Here is a 21,963-nt window from a genome sequence, read left to right as displayed (position 1 = left end):
GAGAACTGATTCCTGGTCTTCTACAAAAGCAGCGTATGTGCTTTTAACCAATGAGTAATCCCTCTGGCCTCTGCGATACCCTATCCTAAAGTTGAAAATTTTAAAGTATCTAAATTAAGGATTGGCAAGGGTTTTCTTAGTAAAAGGTCAGACAGTAAATAGTTCAGGCTTTATGTGCCACAGAATCTCCATCACACCTCCTCAGCTCTGTCACTGTAGCATACAGAAACTCCAGATAGCATGCCAAGCAATTAGTGTAATGGATGCCAATAAAACTTCATTTACAAACACAGGCTGCAGGCTAGATTTGCTAAGGGGCCAAGGATATCTTGCCAACTATAGTTTGAACAAATTCCCCTGGAGAGAAACAGTTCTAAAAAAAAGAAGTAAGTTCTCAGTGAGCAAACGAAACATGCTGTAAATAAGATCACACTGGATACACATACCAGAGCGGACTCTGAAAAAAAACACCATTATCCCAGCCAGTTAATCTTTTTATTTTGAGTTTTGTAAAAAAAAAAAAAAAAGCTTTGAGAAAAACATGTTAAATATTAGTAAAGGACAGGAAACCACGAGGCTAGCTTTACAATAGCAATCTAAACAGCTACCCAAAGGCGAACATTAAGTAAAAGGTGAGGGAGGGGGAAGACGGGGGAGGAGGGGGGCGCACTTTAGGGTTCCTACTGCTGTTTTCCTTATTGCACATAAAGGTTGAAGATAATTCCAAGTCTTTAATTTTCACAGTTAAAACACATTTTGATGTCTTTTCTATAAAATTCTCCCCAAATATACTGTTGGCTCTCTATAAAATGGTCACCAGAAAGTCCCAACATTGCATGTTAAATTCTCCCTATTCTGCTTCAAAACTTGCTTTCCAGGTAGTCAGTGAATCTTCATGGTCTTCACATTTCATTATCTTAGTGGGAATAGTAAAACATGCCAAAAGAAGGATCAAGTGGATCATGTTAAAAAAGAAAAAAAAACCTAGGAAGAAATGACCCTACTGTGAGGTTATACTTTAAATAAGTGCTTTCAGTACTAACTTTTACATCCACACATTGAATACCCATAAAACTTGAAAGCATCGTCTGTTCCTCCAAGGCTTGCAAGTAGAACCGTCATAACTTAAGCAGCCCCAAACTCCCTGCAGGTACCTAGCCATGATCACCAGGATGTCACTTTCTGAAGGTGCTTTCAACAGTGAACCTGCAATGCTTTGTGCTATTCGCTTCTTTTTCAGTCAGTTTCTTCAGCATATACAGCGAGACAAATTTTCCATTGGCCAAAAGTTGAAGGCTGACCAGGACCTTAAGACATTCTCTTCTGCCCTTTTAATGGTGGTGTGAGAAGATGATGGCCTGTGCTGTGTGTTTTCACACCCACTTTAGGCCATTTCAAAAAGCAGCACAACAGAGAGACCCTCCTTTTAGTGCTCCCCAAGGCTTCAGTGGCCACAGTTATAACATACCCTGCTTAAGAAAATAAAATGAACATTACAAACTTTAATTTTGCTCTTTATAATTTTCCAGCACTTGGTGATAATTTGACAAATGTTTATGAAAGCAGGAAAAAGTTTGTCTTTAGGTCCTGTTTTGAAAGAATTGTCAAGGAATGCTTTTTTGGTTTGACATCAGCACACTCATTCCTATGATACTTCTCTACAGATTGTTCAAACTAGGTTTTGAAAGGGGTATGGTCATTTTAGGTATCAAACAGGTAAAAGCAGCATTCAGATATGTTGTTTCTAAAGTAAACTCTTGGCCACTAGGTTCATTCAACTTACTGCCTCAGAACACAGAAGCTGATGCCAGCAAACCAGTCTCCCTTAAAAAACAAGAGAAGACTTCAACTTAACACACAGGAGAGGGTCTGCCCCAACTTAAGAGTCAGCAAGCTGCCACCCCAGCAACCCTCCCTGCAGATGACATTTTAGATGGATGCTGACATCAGCTCTGGGCTACTTTTAGTTCTCTTAGATCTCATACGGGAATGAGGAAGTTACAGTGGATGGTCTGCATCTCTGATGATTTGCTCCATTGTCCTCTGATCTCAGTGGTGTTCCTGCTCGGGGAACCAATGGTTCGCACTGAGTATCTGACATGATTACATTCACTTCTACTGGAGACAAGGAAGGGAAATACTGTGGAGGAGCAATGTGAAGTAGACATTTGTTTTCGAAGGAACTGGTCTTTGCTATAAATGGAATTGCTCACATAAAATGAGATAACTTTTTCTTTTCTCTCAAAAGAGACATTATTTTTCTATGGAATCACAAGGCATTTGGAGATCTCGAGGATTCAACCCAGGGTGCTCCTTACTGTTTGCCTGATGAGACATTTGGTAACATAGCATGATTTGTTTGGGTGCAAGGCATCATTATCACTCTACCCTAGATGATTGGAGTTGGTATGGTCTTTCTATGGTGTTGCTAGGAAGAAACACAACCTTCTTTAAGAGCCAGAATACCTTTTCCAGGAAAGCTTAGGCTTCCTAGGTAGTTCCTAGGAGCATTATGAAAAGGAATGAGTGGGTTTGATCTTATCTCAGAGCTGTACCACTGCTGACTTGTGTCAACAGAGTGAACACAACCTTCCCTATGCTGCTGACAGTAATGGCTCTACCCTTACTCCATTGAAAAAGGCATGTGGACTAACAAGACAAAGTTTGACCACCAAAAGGGACTATTAATTTAATTCCACATTGAGCTGAAAGGACAACTTCCCAGAAGCCTTTGTGTTGGACTACTCAGCAGCTCAGACAAAAGCTCCCTCCCCCACCCACAAGTAGGAATAAAGATGACTTAAGTTTGAAATTCTTCTATGCATATCCTCAAGTCACCCTCCTCTCTCCTTCAAGTCTCTATTTTCATATGGGAGACAACCTTAAATTCTGCAAAATGAGCATGAAAGTTTTATGGTGGCCTAGTCTGCATTTGTAATCAGTTTTCTTTTGATCACTAACAGTTACTAAACAAACATCCTTTGAATGACCTAAGCTTCCAAAGGGCTCCTTATACGCTTTATCCAAAAGCCTCTCAACCCTTCTGCACACAGGAAATCCTGGAAGTTTCCAAACAAACCCCACATGCCAGACCCTACCCGGAAGCTGAAGAATCCAGATCTTGAGGGTACCACACCTTTAACTGGCATTTTTATCTTAGTGCTTGGGAATAGAACCCAGGGCCTTGGCATGCTAGGAAGTGCTCTATAGCTAAGCCAGACAAAGGTAATATGCAATCTGGATTCAGAATGTCTGATCTAGAAGATTCCAGTCCTCAGAGATATTATCTCCCTCAACTCAGAGTGAACAGGTTTGAAAGATGACTTGAATTATTTTCTCACACAAACCTCACCATTACTCAGCAATTCCAATCTGGTTTCCAGATAGCTGGCTTTGAAGCAGGCAGCTTCTAAGTCTTGTGGCACCCTGAATTTTCTTCATGCAACCTGGGCACAACACTTTAATGTGGAAGCACTTCTACAGGTAGCTTCATCTTTGAGAACTCCTCAGAAGTCAGGGTGAGTCTCCACATTTTGCAAGCTAAGATCAATGCCATGTTTCAAAACAATGAAGATTATAAGACCCTTTAAGAGGAACACAACAGGACTATGCTAACACTAGGATGTTAAGTTGGTTAAATAGGTGATGTCATTATTGATGTCCTAGTGCTTGTGGGCATTATTTTGTATGCAGTGAGGAGAAAAATACCATGTTATAAAATATCTTTTAGAAATTGTGTTACCAAAACTTCTAACACTACTTTACATTTCAAACCTTGTCCATATTAAGCTGGTGCAGCAGCCTCTGCACCAAGAAAACGACATCCCTTTGCATAGCACTCAGTTGTCAAGAGACACATGAATTCCTAAATTTATAGAAGACAGAATTTTCTACTGGGTTATGTTCCATGACTTTGTTTCTGTTCCTCATGCAGCCACTAATACTGCATGTGTGCATCAGTTCAATGTCTCAAGTTCTGTCTAAGTCTTAAGACTGCTGTGGAGCACAGCTGGCTGCACTGAGTAAACAGGGAGTCTACAGTGCAGGAGCAGACAGCTCCTTCCTGTTTCCTTTGGTGCCTGTGCTGCCTTGATGAAGATGTTTGGATGACAGCAGCTGTTCTAAGACTTTCATTGCTGTAATCTGTTTCTCGGGTACCCTGACTGGAAACTGGATGAATGGGATAGTTCCAGGTCACATGGTAGAAAGCAGAATTATCTCTCAATATACCTCAAAAATAATGATGTCTCAATCAAATTTATTCTGAGCGGCAAATGCTTTTCTCACCACATATGCACAGAAGAGAGTATTGACTAAAATGTTCCATGTCTTGACCAAGAGTTGACTACTTTTAGTTTTCATTCATTATATGAAGAATGCAAGAGTAAAAAGACAAAGAAAGAATTAAGTATGGTTTCTATTTTAAACCCTCTGGGTGAGCTACTTATACTTCACAGGAGGAAACTTGCAGTTTAGGAAAATGGGAAAACAAAGAATTTGAAACTGGGAAGTGCTATGGGCCCTCTGCAGGCCTGCTAAGCAACTCAGAGAGCAACTAGAATGCTCCAAGAGAGAAGTCTAGACTTCAGGAGAAAGGGGCTTATGATGCAAGAACAAGAATCTACTGAAAAACGAGAAAGAGGAGGTACAAAATTCACAACTTAATGTTGCAGGCTAAGCTACTCAGTACAGCCATGACACGAAAGGAACAAGAGCATGAATATAGAAAGGCCTGTCCTCATCAACTTGCTATGAACAGAAAGAATGAAAACCAACCACAGCCATTATAAATTCTGCAAGGAGAGCTGATGTAAACATAGGCTCCCAGAGAATGGGCAAAACAGAAGCCAGGAACAAAGAAGAAACTATTCACTTGAATGGTTATAAGTTGATCATCAGGAACAAATTCTAATGGAAAATGCTGAATTTCTTCCCCCAAAAGGAAACACAGAGAAATGGCAGATGGCACAGGAATTGTTACCTCAGTGCGATCATCACACTGGGGCGCTGACCTGGGCAAGCATGTGGGTCCTTCTCTGCAAAGCCTCAAGTGAGCAGCTTAAAAACAACACAAGAGAGCAGTGGAGGATAACGATGTCACAAAGAAAACTGATGACCAAGTCACACAAGATACACTGAGAAGATTTAAATGGTGAAGAAGTTACCTCATTACAAGACTGTGAACTTTCAAGAAGCTGGAGCTACAAATTCAGCAATGTAAAGAAACAATCAAAAGAACAGCATTTCCAGCAGCTGCTTACCACTGCATGTGATGCTGGTACCACTTCACCACCATAAAAAGAATTTTCAGGCAAAGCAGCTTTGCAGAAGCCAGTTTTCATCTGGGACTGGAGGAAAAGGCAACCCATGAAGAAAGAGTCAGTTGGTTAAAGCAACACTTTTTAAATAGGAAGACCTTTGACCACTATAGCTCGGGAGATGTGCAGCTCTGTAGTGCCTTCTGGAGAAGTTCTAATTGATCTGACAGTCTTTGGGCAGGTTCATCGGCCACACATAGCAAGCCTCGTAGCATGTCCAGAAGTTCTCCAGTTTGCCCTGCTTTACCTTCTACTTCACACTTAGGCAGACATGATCCTATATATCTGAACATAGATAAATATGCCAAGGTAACTGCTGAAGAAAGTAAACCAAGTCAGGCTGGAAGAAAAGGTTCAGAACTCATAAGTGGAGCATGGCAACAAGTCCTGGACCACAAGAAGGTTGCTACAGGGGATGTTACTTGACCATCACCAAGTCTCACACACAAGGAGATAAGTCATCTTTGATTCCTGGAGCTATCAAATTTCACAAAAGAAAGTATGGTCAGAGGTCAGAATGTCAGTCATCTAATAGTTTTAAGAAGTCTGATTTGTTTTTTTGGGACTTCCCTGTCTTCCCTGGAAGAGCAGAAAAGCTAAATCATTTCCAGGGCTTTGGATATATATTTTTTTAGTAACAAAAGTTCAGATGGAAATAAAAGCATCAAAATGATTTTCATTTTCTAGGTGATGAAAATAGGAATATCAATGGGAAAGTAATTTTATACATGTTGGCGTTTTTGTCCTAAAGATGTAAAATAAAAATAAAGAGTTCTACTTTTTCATTGCAGGTTTTTCTTTTACATTGAAATCTCTTTCCCCTAACCATAGTCTGTGGCTTTTTCCACTTATTCCTGCTTTCTCTTCCCTAGATAATAGCAATACCCATGTTATCTTTTTTTACAATTTATTTAATTTTTATTTTATGTGCATTGGTGTGGGGGTGTCAGTTACCCTGGACCTGGAGCTATAGACAGTTGTGAGCTGCCATGTGGGTGCTGGGAATTGAACATGGGTCCTCTGGAAGGGCAGCCAGTGCTCTTAACCACTGAGCCATCTCTCCAGCCCCTATCCATGTTATCTTAAAACCCTGTGGTAGATACACCTCAGACTACCAGTTACCTTCTGTCAGTGGGCTCACATAATAGCCTCCAATGTCAAGTGAGTGTTGCAGTGGTATCAACAGCAGTTTCTCAATACCTCCTGTCCTCAGATTAATTAAAAAACAACAACAGAACATGATTTGCCTTTGGTTTTAAACACTTCAGTAACTCTTTTATAGAGATTTCCAGAGAAGGAACTAGACTTCTTTTCCCCATATTGAAATGTTCTTGGAAATCCACGCACACACTTTTTGCAGTGCTGGGGATGGAACCCAGGGTCTTGTACATTGTAGGCAAGCACTCTAGCAGTCTAGCACTGAGCTAATGCCCAACCTATGGCCACGCTTTCTAACATTCAGTCTAGGAGCAACACAGATAGCACAGCTAGGACTCTGACGGGAGGATGCAGTTGTCTAAGTCTTCAGAGCCAGGGGCTCTATTGGCTGGTGTGACACCAGCATCTGGCACCATTGGCATTCTGATTTCAGTTTCCTTTCGTCACTGTCTTTTGTCTAACTTGTCCTCCCAACTTGATGTTCCTTAAGCCAGCTGGACTGGCACTACAGCACAGAGTTGAAGCCACTTGTCTGCCCCACCACAGTCAGATGCTGCAGGCAGATGAAGTGAGAAACCATTGCAAGCATGCTATTGTTGTGTAACTCTGAAACAGCATACTACCGTGGGAAAGTGGGAATAGGTTTGCATTTGTCTTAATTTAGAGACACTTTAGCTTCACCATCTGAGTCTTGGGTTAAGTTTTCCGTGACGATAGTTTCCAGGTCCGATGAAACAGAAGCATTAGTTTAACCCAGTCAATGCCACACCTCAAACACACTGGGGCATTTGACCATTCTCATCCTCACGAGAGCCTCCCTGATCCTTCAGGACTTTGGGGGAAGTCATGCATTTTCCTGCAGTGGAAATACAAGGGGGGTGCCCCGGCTGGAAACCTTCTGATCGCTCACTCCCAGGTCTCGCTCAAGCACTTCCTCAGAGCTGGTTTTCACTCTCCGACCACCTTCAAGACTTGTGGAGGCTGTGTAGGAGCTCGAGGAGCCGTTTGCAGTCACCGTGCTGTCTCCATAGGTCAAGGTGAGGTCACCCTCCGTCAGGATGAAATCAGAGTCATCTTCTCTCAGCGGCTCTTGGTTCTGAAAGGCACAACCAACAAAAGGGGAACCTGAGATGTTCCAGGGCTGGGCCAACCTAACCCAAATCCTCATATCAGAAAACCAAGGATCTGGGGGGGGGCTGCAGAGACAGGGCAGCAGTTAAGAACACTTGCTGCTCTTGCAGAGGACCCAGGTCCAATTCCTAGCACCCAAATTAGGCAATTCACAACTGCCTGTGATTGCAGTCCTAGGGGAGTCAAAACCCTCTTCTGTGGGTACCTACACACATTTGGTACATATATATACACATACTCAGGCACACAAATGCATATACATTAAAAATATACAAATACACATATATTTAAAAATTTTTTTTAAAAAAAGTACCAAAGGATTTTATGAAACTTGCCTGCCCATAATATACCCTTGGTATGCTCACTGGATAGAAACTATAGTGTATTCAATCAAGGAAGAATTTCGAATACCAGAAGCAGATTAGATTTCAGATGAATGATAGCTCAGGTTAGTGTCTAAGAGAAGAAAAAGAAAGCATCTGGCTTCATTCACTGCTTCCCCGCACACATAGAAATAATGTTTCCAGGAAGGGCATGAATAAACCCTTCATATAGGCTCTGCTTCTCTTCTATTTGAGCAGGTTTTCTGAGTGGGCCTGCTGCCTGTCTATATATAAGCTACCCTATCCCTAAGTCTGCAGGGAGGATTTCTTCTTTGTTTTCCCTCTACTGTCTCCACATCTTCAGCTGGATGACGTGACTAACTGATGGGGAGAATGCATTTTATTGAGCCTCTATTAAATACCTGCTGGAAACCTCACATAAGCTTTCCTGCCAATGAATGCTATGAACACTGGGGTCACTGTAGAAAACCTATGCTGTGAGAACTCATGGAATGTGCCTAAAGTTCTCCAGTTGACAGGAAGTAAAGTTAGAATTTGTATTGCACCAAGCCTAGTTTGAACCACCTAAGAGATGTGAGAAAAAAATCAGTGGGTCAGAAAAAAGCCCAGATTGGCATTTCACACTAGGCAATGGTTGTAGTAAAATAGGTAAGAATAAACAAGGCAGGCTTTACAAGTCAGGACTACTTGAAGCTACCAGATGGTGGGGAGAGTCAGGAGACAGTGTGGTTCAGATAAACTGGCATTCTCCAGTGGGTTTCACAAACACAGCAAAGAAAACCATGACCTTCCTCCTGTCTGCACTCATGTCTGTCCAATACTGTGAAGTGCTTTCTCAAATGACAAACAGAATGTCAAGACACCCCAGATATCTGTTTGATCATTTCCCATCAGCCCTTCCAAACTCATCCAAAGTCTTGGGTCCTCTAGACATCAGAGCCTCCACTATCCACCCCACTTCAATCATGCTGCACAAAGCTATGGGTACACCCTCCCCCACCCACTGGTATGTGGACTCCTCATCTTGATGATAAAACACCCGAGGACAATGTCTCTTTCATTTCTTCTTGCCTTCCTAAGTGGTGCTTAATTCACACAGGCTGAGCTTCTTTAGTACAAAAATTCCAAGTCTAAATTGAGTACTATCTCCACCTTTTTATAGTTTTTACTAATTATAAAAGTAACAGGTTTTATCATGACATATAACATGATGCCACAAGTCTCGTGGTTCAAATTTTGTTTCATGTATGAAATAATTATAAATATAAAATTAACTTTAGGCTATGTGTACAAGGCATATTTGAGACATAAATGAGTTATGGCTATTGTAAATAATAGAGGATGAACACCTCAGAGTTCTCCAAATAAATTCCACCCATTAAAACTATCCTATAGATGATGACTAGGGAACCACACAACAGGTGTCAAATGGCCATGAGACCCACCAAGTCAGCAACCCTCACAGGGCACTAACTACAAGAAGCCCCTCTCTACCTCACTCAACTTTGGGTTCCTCAATTGATAATACTTATTGCTTTCACTCAACAGGAGGCCTTACCATTTCTGGAAGTAGCTGAGATTCTGGGCAGAAGAACCTCAGCCCAAATGGTCAGTGTCAAGTCTTGCTCTTGTCTTGGTAGTTAAAGATTGGATGGGTGTATGGAGCCGAGAGCCCAAACATTATTCATAGAGCAAACCTTGTGTAGTCTCTTGAAATGATGAAAGAAATACTTGGTTTCCATTACTGTAAAAACCTTACTGAGTTTACACTATCATCAGACTATTTAAAATATCCCTAAACTAGCTATCCATTTGCCTGCAAATTTCAGGATTCCATTGTTTTTTTTTCTGCTGAATAGTACTCCATTGTGTAAATGAACCACATTTTCTCTATCCACTCTTTAGTTGAGGGGCATCTAGGTTGCTTCCAGGTTCTGGCTATTACAAGTAATGCTGGTATGAACACACTGGAACAGATGGATGGCACTAGAAGAAACCATCCTGAGTGAGGTAACCCAGTCACAAAAAGAGAAACATGGCATGTACTCTCTCATATATGGATTTTAGACATGGATCAGGGGAGTGCCAGCCTACAGTCTCACTGCCAGAGAATCTGATGGAAGAAGAGGCAGACTCCCACAGGTAAACACTGAGCTGACCTCAAGGAACCCAGTGACAGAAAGAGAGAGGACTGATGAGTAAATGGGTTAAGGCCGGGCTGGTTTAACCCCCAGAAACAGCTGACCTGGACAAGGGGGAGCTCTTGAATCCCAGACTGAAGGCTGCGAATCTAGCATGGGACTGCTCAAGACCCCCTGAATGTGGGAGGAGGGGCTGGGGATGCTGGGAGGCACAGGCATCTTTAAGACAAGGAGGTGTGGATGTTGTGTCCTTCACAGTAGGTGAACATGTGAGGAAAAAACTGAGGCACAATTATATTCTTCCATGGCACAACCAATCTCCCAAAAAGACAGTCCAGCTAGCTGCTGTACAGTTGCGAGGTTCTGTCACCTGTGTTCATGCATTTGAGGTGAATGTTCACGTGGGTGTGTGCATATGTGCATGTGCCTGCAGGTGTAGGTCACAGGTCAATATTGACTGTCTTCCTTGGTTGCTCTCTACCTTATCTTTTGAGACAGGTTCTCTCACTGAACCTAGAGCTCAATTACTGATTAGGCCATCATGCTAGTGAGTTGCAGAGTTGAGGTTGTAGACCTAAATCATCATATGCCCAGCTTCTTATGGAGTGCTAAGGAGCTAAACTCAGTTCCTCGTGCTTGTATGGCAGGCACTTACTGACGGCCTCTCTGTCACCTTTCCAGTAGTTACCTTCCTCTAAGGGGGAGGAGTAAGAAGCTTAGTTTCTGTTGGCCTCTCTCAGTGCACAGCAGCACTGAGTTTCAGATGCTGTAATCCTTGTTCTCAAAGGAAGAACATGGTATCTAAGAACCTTCCTTTCATCTTGGGTCTTTTGGTATGGTTGCCCTTATCTGCTAGCAATGGTATAGACATCTCTTTGGGTCATGCATCCTTTCTGAATGTGTACCAATTTTCCTGACCCCACTGTTGAGGGCCCTTCTCCCTCAGACCTTGGTTGGCCTTCTGCTTTTTCATCATTGATGAAATCAACTGCAAATTACTGACTACTTATTTGGAGACCTGCCTTAGGGTCTCAGTTTTGTCCATTACCAATGGTGGGGCCATGTACAGCCTGCATTATCCCTGAGATTCTTTTTTTTATTGAGAACTATTTTATTACATCTCAAATTAAACATATATCATTGCTATACACTTAATAATGGCACAGAAAATCAGAAGGCTCTTTGATTTGTTCTCCTTCTCCTGAGATGCTGAAGAAACCCTAAAGTCGTCAGAATATTATGTAGGCTCGAGTTACCAGAATTTTCTTTTCTTTTTTATTTAAATTAGAAACAAGCTTGTCATATCATCCCAGGCAGGTCCTAGGTCCTCTCTCATGTGTCCAGGCTGAGAGAGCATTCCTCTATGTGGAATGGGCTCCCAAAGTCCCTTTGTATGTCAGGGATAAACACTGACCTACTACCTGAGGCCCCATAGATTGCCGAGGACTCCTCACTGACACCCACATTCAGGGGGTCTGGATAAGTCCCATTCTGGCCTCTCAGCCATCAGTCTGGGGTCCATGCAGAATTTTGTTTCCTTTTTTAAATTTATTTTTCAGTTTAAATTTAGATAAGAAACAAGGTTGCTTCACAAGTCAGTTCCAGGTCCCTCTCCCTTTCCCTCCCCTCCCATGCCCTTCTCCCAACCCCCCCATTATCTCCTCATTTCCCCAGGGAGGGTGAGGCCCTCCATGGGGGTGTCCATAGTCTGTCATTTCATGTAGGGCAGGGCCTAGACCCTTCCCCAAGAGTTCAGGCTGAGAGTGCATCTCACATTGTTGGATGAGAGTCCAAAGTCCATGTGTATACTCGGGATGGGTACTGATCTACTGCCCAAGGCTCAATAGATTACCTATGCCTCCTCACTGACACTCACATTCAGGGGGTCTTGATCAGTCCCATACTGGATTCCCAGGCTGATGCCTGGGATTCAAGAGTTAACCTTTGTCAGGTCAGCTGTTTCTGGGGGTTAAACCAGCCCAGTCTTAATCCCTTTGGTCATCAGTCCTCCCTCTCTGTTACTGGCTTTCTTGAGTTCAGCTCAGTACTTAACCAAGGGAGTCTGCCTCTTCTTCGATCAGACACTAAATGAAGTTTCTGTTTCCCAGACTCTCTGGCCATGTATCCCTGAGATTCTATGCTCCCCAACTGTACTGCTGTAGCGTTTGCTCCTTTGTATTGTGCTGAGAATGAAATGAGCCTTTGGAAGCTGGGAGGCTGAACACAAATCTAAATTCTTTTTCCTCAGGGCAAAGACGTTGGGATGGTAAGAAAGACGGAGAAGGAGGAAGTTCTATCTTTCTTTCTACTACTTCGATTGTAGATGGTTGCTTGCTGTCTCTACCTATCTGTCCTGCAACCCACATTGGAAATTCAAGTTCAGCCCTAAGTCTGAGACATCTGTGGCAGGGGCATTCTTTTCCTACGTGTGATGACTCCATTTCTAGGACCAGAAAATGGGAAGAGAGGACCTAACCAAACCAATAAATAAACTACATGCAGAGGAATCCTTAATTTGGTGTGCTTCTTTGTGGTTTATGGTGTGTCTTGATGACCCTTATTTAATGCTCATGCCAGCTGGCACTAGTAGGCCCATGGTACAATTACAAAAACTACAGCAGCCTGTGAGGGCTTGAACTACAATCTGGTCACTCTGATTCCCAATCACAGCTGCCCACACTGGGAAGGCATATAACCCTGGTAAAAGGTTTCCCTGTTACTGTGCCAAACAGATGAACGAACACACACACACACACACACACACACACACACACACACACACACACACACAATTTCTGATCATCCTATTAGGTGAGCCACATCTATGAATCTGGAGTTTGAAGGGTGGTGTTTTTTCCTAAGGAAGAGACTACCCATTGAGCAGGAACACAGCCCCTACATGCAGTACTTACATCATACACCTGGGGACTGGTCAGACATCGAGCAAGCAAGCCACACCAGGCTGGGAGAGTGGTGGTTAATGGGGGACCACTGTGGGTGAGGATGGGCTTCAAGTAACTTTAAAGAAGGAATTAAGGAAAAATTACTGCAATGAAAAAATGCACAAAACAGAATGCATTTTTAAAACCCAAAGAGTCCAACATTCTACCCACAAGTGTCCCTGCCTCCCAATTTCTCAGTACAACACAGGTAATCTTACAGCTATAGGAACAGGAGATGAAGATACACCTCCATGGTGTCTAAGTGCACATGGGTAACTCTAAGGGCGGTGATTTCTAAGAGTCAATGAAAGAATATTGAATTGACTCAGTCAAGCAAAACGGTACACACTGGGAATCCCAGTACTTGGGAGGCAGAGGCAGGAGGATAATGAGTTTAATGGCAATCTGGATAACATTATGAGCTTGTCTCAAATAATGAAACCCCTGAACAATCAACCCAAACAAAACAAGCAAGCAGACAAGCAAAAAGAACACTGAAGTCATCTGAGTACATGTCTTACTTACCTAATTTGGTTCCTTTATGAAGATAACACTGAGGTATGCTTCTAGCTGGAAATTATTTAACTCTTTTAAAAAATGGAATAACTCTTTGTTAAAAGACAGAAGCAAGGGTTCTGCTGGAGCTCTCTGCAGACAAAACAAGCTGCTGTGTGATTGCTGGCTTTAAGAGCAGGCTCGAGGAAGGATGTGGGCCCCTACAGGCCAGTCATTTTCTCTCCTGTCTTTAGCTAGCAAGGTAGCAAGAGCTTCAATCTCTACCACGTCAAGGGGTCAAGCCAGAAGCTGCCTTTCTGTTCTCTGCTTTGGGCAAATCAAAAACAAGCCCTTTTTGACTCAAAGTGTGAAGGTCTGGAGCAATTAAGAATACGTATGCAGATGTATATACAGTTTCTTAATATATGTTTATATTTTAAGTTAATAAAGTAATGTATTTTACTGTGGCATTTTCACGCATATATGTCATTTCACTTTGTTCTTATTTGTCCCTTTCCCCCATCCTTCCTATCCTATTTTTGCGGGCTCCCTACCTCCTCCAAATAGTCTCTGCTTCTGCTTTCATATCACATATATTTTATTATTTTCTATTTTAAAATATTATCTCATTGCTTTTTGAAAGATTTATTTATTTATTATGTATACAGTGTTCTGCCTACATGTATGCCTGCTGGCCAGAAGAAGGCACCAGGTCTCATTACAGATGGTTGTGAGCCATCATATGGTTGCTGGGAATTGAACCCAGGACCTTTGGAAGAGCAGTCAGTACTCTTAACCTCTGAGCCATCTCTCCAGCTCCTATCTCATTGCTTTTTAAAACTCACTTTAAAGCGTTATTATAAAGAGCTTGCAAATAAAAAACATCACACACCAAAATAAAGTTCATGAGAATGAACTGTTGCACAGTTATAAAAGCCATTCTAAAGCTGTACAGCTTCACACTGGATTTTACACTTTCACTAGAGAATATACTTTTATGCACATATCTGCCATTAGAACCCAGAAAAATCCATTCAAGTTAGAACTAAATGTGTGGAGGCTAAGTGATGTGGACCATCTGGAGCTGACACTCTTCTCTCAAAATATCTCTGAATTTTTGCTAATTCTTGAAGTTTTCTTCTCCAAATTTATTTTCCAAATCTACAATTTGGTTTTTGCTATGTACAAATATTCATTATTTTGGGGGGTATTTCCTGAAAAAAACTTGAGACAGGGTCTTATGAAGTCCAGGCTGGCCTTGAACTCCTGATTCTCTTGCCTGTTTCTCAAGTGCTGAGATTAACAGCATGCATCATCATATTCAGCCATAAAACTACTTTACAATGCAAGATTTTTCTCTTCTTTTTGAACTATTTCCTAATAACTTGCCCTTATTTCATGACTGGAAAAACCTCGTGTTTCTTTCTAAAGAGTCTATCAGGAAATGTTTTGGGTGTTTCTTATGGTTTCTTTGTTTGCTTGTTTGATTTTTGCCTTCTGAGACAAGGTCTCACACCCTGAAGCCCAGGCTGGTCTCTAACTCATTATGTAGGCTGTACTGGCCTGGAACTTATGTATGAGTTTACATCATTATGCCTAGTTAGAAGTTTTTAACAGTAAACATCTGTAATAGTTTAATTATTTCAGCCTCCCCTCTCCCTCATATATTTGTTCAGTCTCTTGGTTCATTAGGTAAGACAGGAACTCCTATTACGGTATTAAAAAACAAAAACAGGAGAAAAGGCTGGGCGCACAGGGAAGTAGCTGTCCCTCTGGCATCATCAGGTAAACAGGCCAGCTTCCCCGCCTGTGTTCCAGAGCCTGCAGATCGCCTGGGAACTGCACAGAGCTCCCAATCCCGGCGGGAGCCAAGCACCCCAGACTCCAGATCTTCTCTCCCACCAAAGAGACCAGGAAACTACAGGAGCCAGGGAGACCAGGGGAGTAGCAGTTCCGGATCAGGTACAACAGGACCCAGCATAGGGTCCAGGGGACCAGGTAGGAGGCTAAGCGCCCCAGATTCCTGTTCTTCTTCTCTACCCACGGACCAGCATTTGGACAAGGCATAGAAGAACCACCAGATTACTGGACTTACTAGCACCCACCAAAAGGGAACTCTGGTCCCCAGACCAGGAAGGGGCTCTTTCTGCACCCACTAGAAGAAGAGATGGGAAAGAGACAATACAAAAACACAGTCAGCAACAGAAAAACAAATATGACACCGCCAGATTCTAGAGACTCCACACCAGCAAGACCCCAATATTCCAACGCGAAGGAAGCAGAAGAGAACGACCTTAAAAGCACTTTCATGAAAATGATAGAGGCCCTAAAAGAGGATATTGGAAAATCCCTCAAAGAAATGGAAGAAAAAACAAACCAAAAAATGCAAGAAATGGAAGAAAAAACAAACCAAAAAATGCAAGAATTGGAAGAAAAAACAAACCAAAAAAGGCACGAAATGGAAGAAGAAATGAAGCAAAAAATGCAAGAAATGGAAGAAAAAGCAAAGCAAAAAACGCAAGAATTAGAAGAAGAAACATACCAAATAAGGCAGGAAATGGAAGAAGAAACAAAGCAAAAAATGCAAGAAATGGTAGAAAAAACAAAGCAAAAAATGAAAAAAATGGAGGAAGAAACAAACCAAAAAAGGCAGGAAATGGAAGAAGAAAAAAGCACAAAATCCAAGAAATGGAACAAAAAGCAAACCAAAAAATGCAAGAAATGGAAGAAAGAACAAACCAAAAAATTCATAAAAGGCAACAAACGGACGAACAGATAAACAGAAAATTGCAAGAAGCAATGCAAACGCTGCAAGGGTTGAAAACTGAAATAGAGTCACTAAAAAAAACACAATCTGAAGAAAGGCAGAAAATAGAAAAGCTGGACAAACAGTCAGGCACTACCAATACAAGCATTACCAACAGAATAGAAGAGATGGAAGAGAGAATCTCAAGTGTTGAAGATACATTAGGAGAAATGGATTTATCAACCAAAGAAAACCTTAAATCCAACAAATCCTTAACACAAAACATCCAGGAATTATGGGACACCATGAAAAGACCAAACCTAAGAATAATAGGTATAGAAGAAGGAGAAGAAATCCACCTCAAAGGGGCAGAAGGCATATTCAACAAAATCATAGAAGAAAACTTTCCCAACCTTAAGAAAGACATGCCAATGAAGGTACAAGAAGCCTACAGAACACCAGATAGAGTGGACCACAAAAAAATCCCTCGCCACATAATAATCAAGACCCCAAACATACAGAATAAAGAAAGAATATTAAGAGCAGCTAAGGAAAAAGGTCAAGTAACATATAAAGGCAGACCTATCAGAATTACACCTGATTTCTCCATGGAAACTCTGAAAGCCAGAAGGTCCTGGATAGATATTCTACCTACACTAAGAGACCATGGATGCCAGCCCAGACTACTATACCCGGCAAAGCTCTCAATCACTATAGACGGAGAAAACAAGATATTCCATGACAAAACTAGATTCAACCAATATGTGTCCACTAACCCAGCCCTACAGAAAATTTTGGAAGGAAAACTCCAACCCAAGGAAGCTAACTACAACCAGAAAAACATAAGCATTAGAGAATCCCTCTCTACCAACAGCCAAAAGAACAAAGGGGTGAAATTCCACACATAATTCCACCAACAACAACCATCGCAAATCGAAGAAGGATGAGCAATCAATGGTCATTAATATCCCTCAATATTAATGGCCTTAACTCACCCATAAAAAGACACAGACTAGCAGAATGGATTCGAAGACAGAACCCTTCCTTCTGCTGCATACAAGAAACACACCTCACCCTCAAAGACAGACATTACTTGAGAGTTAAAGGTTGGGAAAAAATTTTTCAATCAAATGGACCCAAGAAACAAGCAGGGGTAGCAATCCTAATATCTAACAAACTAGACTTTAAAATAAAATCAATCAAAAGAGATGAAGGAGGTCATTACATACTCATCACAGGTGAAACCCACCAAGATGAAGTGTCTATCCTGAACATCTATGCCCCCAATACAAAGGCATCCACATTCGTTAAAGAAACATTATTAGAACTTAAATCTCATCTAAAGCCCCACACAGTTATAGTGGGAGATTTCAACACACCACTCTCACCACTAGACAAGAATACCAGACAGAAACTCAACAAAGAAGCAAAGGGTCTAATAGAAGTAATGACCCAACTGGGATTAACAGATATCTATAGAACATTTCATCCACATAAAAAAGAATATACCTTCTTCTCACCACCACATGGAACCTTCTCAAAAATCGACCACATACTTGGCAACATATCAAACCTCAGCAGCTACAAAAAAATTGGAATAACTCCATGCATCTTATCAGACCACGATGCCTTAAAATTAGAATTCAACAACAACACAAATTGCAGAAAACCTACAAACTCATGGAAATTGAATAATGCTCAACTGCACCACCCCTGGGTCAAAGAGGAAATAAAAAAAGAAATTAAAGACTTCCTCGAATTCAATGAGAATGAAGACACAACATACCCAAACCTATGGGACACTTTGAAAGCAGTGCTACGGGGGAAGTTCATAGCACTAAGTGCTCACATGAAGAAACAGGAAAACAGTTATACCAGAGAATTAACATCACAGCTAAAAGCTCTAGAACACAGAGAAGCAAACTCCCCCAGGAGGAGTAGACGCCAGGAAATAATCAAATTGAGGGCTGAAATCAACAAAGTAGAAACCAGGAAAACAATACAAAGAATCAATGCAACGAAGAGTTGGTTCTTTGAGAAAATCAACAAGATAGACAAACCTTTGTCCAAACTTACCAAACAGCAGAGAGTGAACACGCAAATTAACAAAATCAGAAATGAAAAGGGGGACATAACAACAGACTCTGAGGAAATCCAGAGAATCATTAGGTCATACTTTGAAAACCTGTACTCCACAAAATTCGAAAATTTAAAGGAAATGGATGACTTCCTGGACAGCTATCATTTGCCAAAACTAAATCAAGAACAGATAAGCAATTTAAATAGACCTATAACCCCTATGGAAATAGAAGCTGTCATCAAAAGTCTCCCAACCAAAAAAAGTCCAGGTCCAGATGGCCTCAGTGCAGAATTCTACCACAAATTCAAAGAACAGCTTATACCAATTCTTCTCAAAGTGTTCCACACAATAGAAGCAGAAGGGTCTTTGCCAAACTCTTTCTACGAGGCTTCAATAACCTTGATCCCCAAGCCACACAAAGATACAACCAAGAAAGAGAACTTCAGACCAATATCCCTCATGAACATAGATGCAAAAATACTCAATAAAATACTGGCAAATCGGATCCAAGAACACATCAAAACAATCATTCACCACGATCAAGTAGGTTTCATCCCAGGGATGCAGGGATGGTTCAACATACGAAAATCCATCAACGTAATCAACCATATAAACAAGCTGAAAAACAAAAATCACATGATCATCTCACTAGATGCTGAAAAAGCCTTTGACAAAATCCAACACCCCTTCATGATAAAGGTCTTGGAGAGATCTGGGATAAAAGGGACATACTTAAACATAATAAAAGCCATATACAGTAAACCAACAGCCAACATCAAACTAAATGGACAGAAACTCAACGCAATTCCTCTAAAATCAGGAACAAAACAAGGCTGTCCACTCTCTCCATACCTTTTCAACATGGTACTTGAAGTCCTAGCTATAGCCATATGACAACAAAGGGGGATCAAGGGGATACAAATTGGGAAGGAAGAAGTCAAACTTTCACTGTTTGCAGACGATATGATAGTTTACATCAATGACCCAAAGAACTCTACCAGGGAACTCTTACAGCTGATTAACACCTTCAGCAAAGTGGCAGGTTACAAGATCAACTCAAGAAAGTCAGTAGCCCTACTATATACAGATGATAAAAGGGCTGAAAGAGAAATCAGAGAAACATCACCCTTTACAATTGCCACAAACAACATAAAATACCTTGGGGTAACGCTAACCAAACAAGTGAAAGACCTGTATCGTAAGAACTTTGAATCTTTAAAGAAAGAAATTAAAGAAGCCCTCAGAAAATGGAAAGATCTCCCATGCTCTTGGATATGTAGGATCAATGTAGTAAAAATGGCAATCCTGCCAAAAGCAATCTACAGATTCAATGCTATCCCCATTAAAATCCCAGCACAATTCTTCACAGACCTTGAAAGAACAATAATCAATTTTGTATGGAAAAACAAAAGACCCAGGATAGCCAAAACAACCCTGTTCAACAAGGCAACGTCCGGAGGCATCACTATCCCTGACCTCAAGCTCTATTATAGAGCTATAGTCCTGAAAACAGCTTGGTATTGGCACAAAAATAGACAGGCAGACCAATGGAATCGAATTGAAAATCTGGGTATTAACCCACACACGTACGAACATCTGATCTTTGACAAAGAAGCTAAAAATATACAATGGAATAAAGAAAGCATCTTCAACAAATGGTGCTGGCATAATTGGAGACTGGCATGTAGAAAAATGCGGATCAATCCATGTTTATCGCCATGCACAAAACTTAAGTCCAAATGGATCAAAGACCTCAACATAAATCCAGCCACACTGAACCTCTTAGAAGAGAAAGTGGGTGGTACCCTTGAACGAATTGGTACAGGAGACAGCTTCCTGAACATAACACCAGTAGCACAGACAGTGAGATCAACAATTAATAAATGGGACCTACTGAAACTGAGAAGCTTCTGTAAGGCAAAGGACACAGTCAGCAAGACAAAAAGGCAGCCCACAGAATGGGAAAAAATATTCACTAATCCCACATCTGACAGAGGGTTGATCTCCAAAATTTACAAAGAACTCAAGAAGCAAGTCTCCAAAACAGCAAAGGACCCAATTAAGAAGTGGGCTGCAGAACTAAATAGAGAGTTTTCAATAGAGGAGTCTAAAATGGCTGAGAGGCACTTGAGAAAGTGCTCAACATCCTTAGCCATCCGGGAAATGCAAATCAAAGCAACTCTGAGATACCATCTCACTCCTGTCAGAATGGCTAAAATCAAAAACACCAATGACAATTTATGCTGGAGAGGATGTGGTGAAAGGGGGACACTCCTCCATTGCTGGTGGGAGTGCCAACTGGTTCAGCCACTTTGGAAAGCAGTATGGAGATTCCTCAGAAAAATGGGAATAAACCTACCACAAGACCCAGCAACTGCACTCTTAGGCATATATCCAAAAGATGCCCATTCATATAACAAAGATGTCTGTTCCACTATGTTCATAGCAGCTTTATTTGTAATAGCCAGAACTTGGAAGCAACCTAGATGTCCCTCACCCGAAGAATGGATAGAGAAAATGTGGTACATCTACACAATGGAGTACTATTCAGCAGAAAAAAATAATGGAATCATGAGATTCGCAGGCAAATGGATGACACTAGAAGAAACCATCCTGAGTGAGGTAACCCAGTCACAAAAAGAGAAACATGGCATGTACTCTCTCATATATGGATTTTAGACATAGATCTGGGGAGTGCCAGCCTACAATCCTATTGCCAGAGAGTCTGGGAAACAGAAACTTCATTTACTGGCTAGTTAAGTACTGAGCTGAACTCAAGAAAGCCAGTATCAGAGAGGGAGGACTGATGATCAAAGGGATTAAGACTGGGCTGGTTGAACCCCCAGAAACAGCTGACCAGACAAAGGTTAACTCTTGAATCCCAGGCATCAGCCTGGGAATCCAGCATGGGACTGATCAAGACCCCCTGAATCTGGGTGTCAGTGAGGAGGCCTAGGTAATCTATTGAGCCTTGGACAGCAGATCAGTACCCATCCCAAGTATACACACGGTCTCTGGACTCCCATAGAACAATGTGAGGTGCACTCTCACCCTGAACTCTTGGGGAAGGGTCTAGGCCCTGCCCTATATGAAATGACAGACCATGGATACCCCCATGGAGGGCCTCACTCTCCCTGGGGGAATGAGGGGATAACGGGGGGGGGGATGGGGGGAGGGCACAGGAGGAGGGGAGGGAAAGGGAGAGGGACCTCGTACTGACTTGTGAAGCAACCTTGTTTCTTATCTAAATTTAAAATGGAAAATAAAAAAAATATTAATAAAAAAAAAGAAAGCAGGCTGAACAAGCCATGGAGAACAAGTCTGTAAGCAGAAGCCCTCCATGGGCTCTGCATCAGCTCCTTTCTCCAGGTTCCTGCTCTGCTTGAGTTCCTGTCCTGCCTTCTTTTGATGATGAACTGCAAGGTGGAAATGTAAAATGAATAAACCCTTTCCTCCCCCCCCAAAAAAAACAAAAACAAAAACAGAACGTTACCCTGGATTGTCCTCAAGATGTTTTCCTACTAACACTCCCCCCCCCCCGCCCCATCCAAGGTTGTCTACTTTCTCTAGATGTCTAAGGACTGAGGGAAAACTAACAGCTACTAGTC

At 41.7% G+C, this 21,963-nt stretch overlaps 1 protein-coding gene across 2 annotated transcripts in view; it reads right to left on the bottom strand.

The window, feature by feature from the left end:
- Positions 1–476: 476 nt before the first annotated feature.
- Positions 477–21,963, bottom strand: part of Slc9a7 (solute carrier family 9 member A7) — a 156,313-nt gene continuing 134,826 nt past the window's right edge. For both annotated transcript variants that reach the window (XM_005085729.4, XM_013124984.3), the window contains 2 exons: positions 13,005–13,110; positions 477–7,572 (listed from right to left, as the gene is read on the bottom strand). In XM_005085729.4, the coding sequence (XP_005085786.1) occupies positions 7,321–7,572; positions 13,005–13,110 (358 nt within the window). In that variant the 3' untranslated portion in view covers positions 477–7,320. The remainder of the gene's footprint in view (positions 7,573–13,004; positions 13,111–21,963) is intronic.

Source organism: Mesocricetus auratus, unplaced genomic scaffold (genome assembly GCF_017639785.1).
Source record: "Mesocricetus auratus isolate SY011 unplaced genomic scaffold, BCM_Maur_2.0 Super-Scaffold_100033, whole genome shotgun sequence".
In the NCBI taxonomy this organism is placed as follows: Eukaryota; Metazoa; Chordata; class Mammalia; order Rodentia; family Cricetidae; genus Mesocricetus; species Mesocricetus auratus.
Note: the sequence above shows the minus strand (reverse complement) of the source record. Positions and strands in the feature narration are given on the sequence as shown.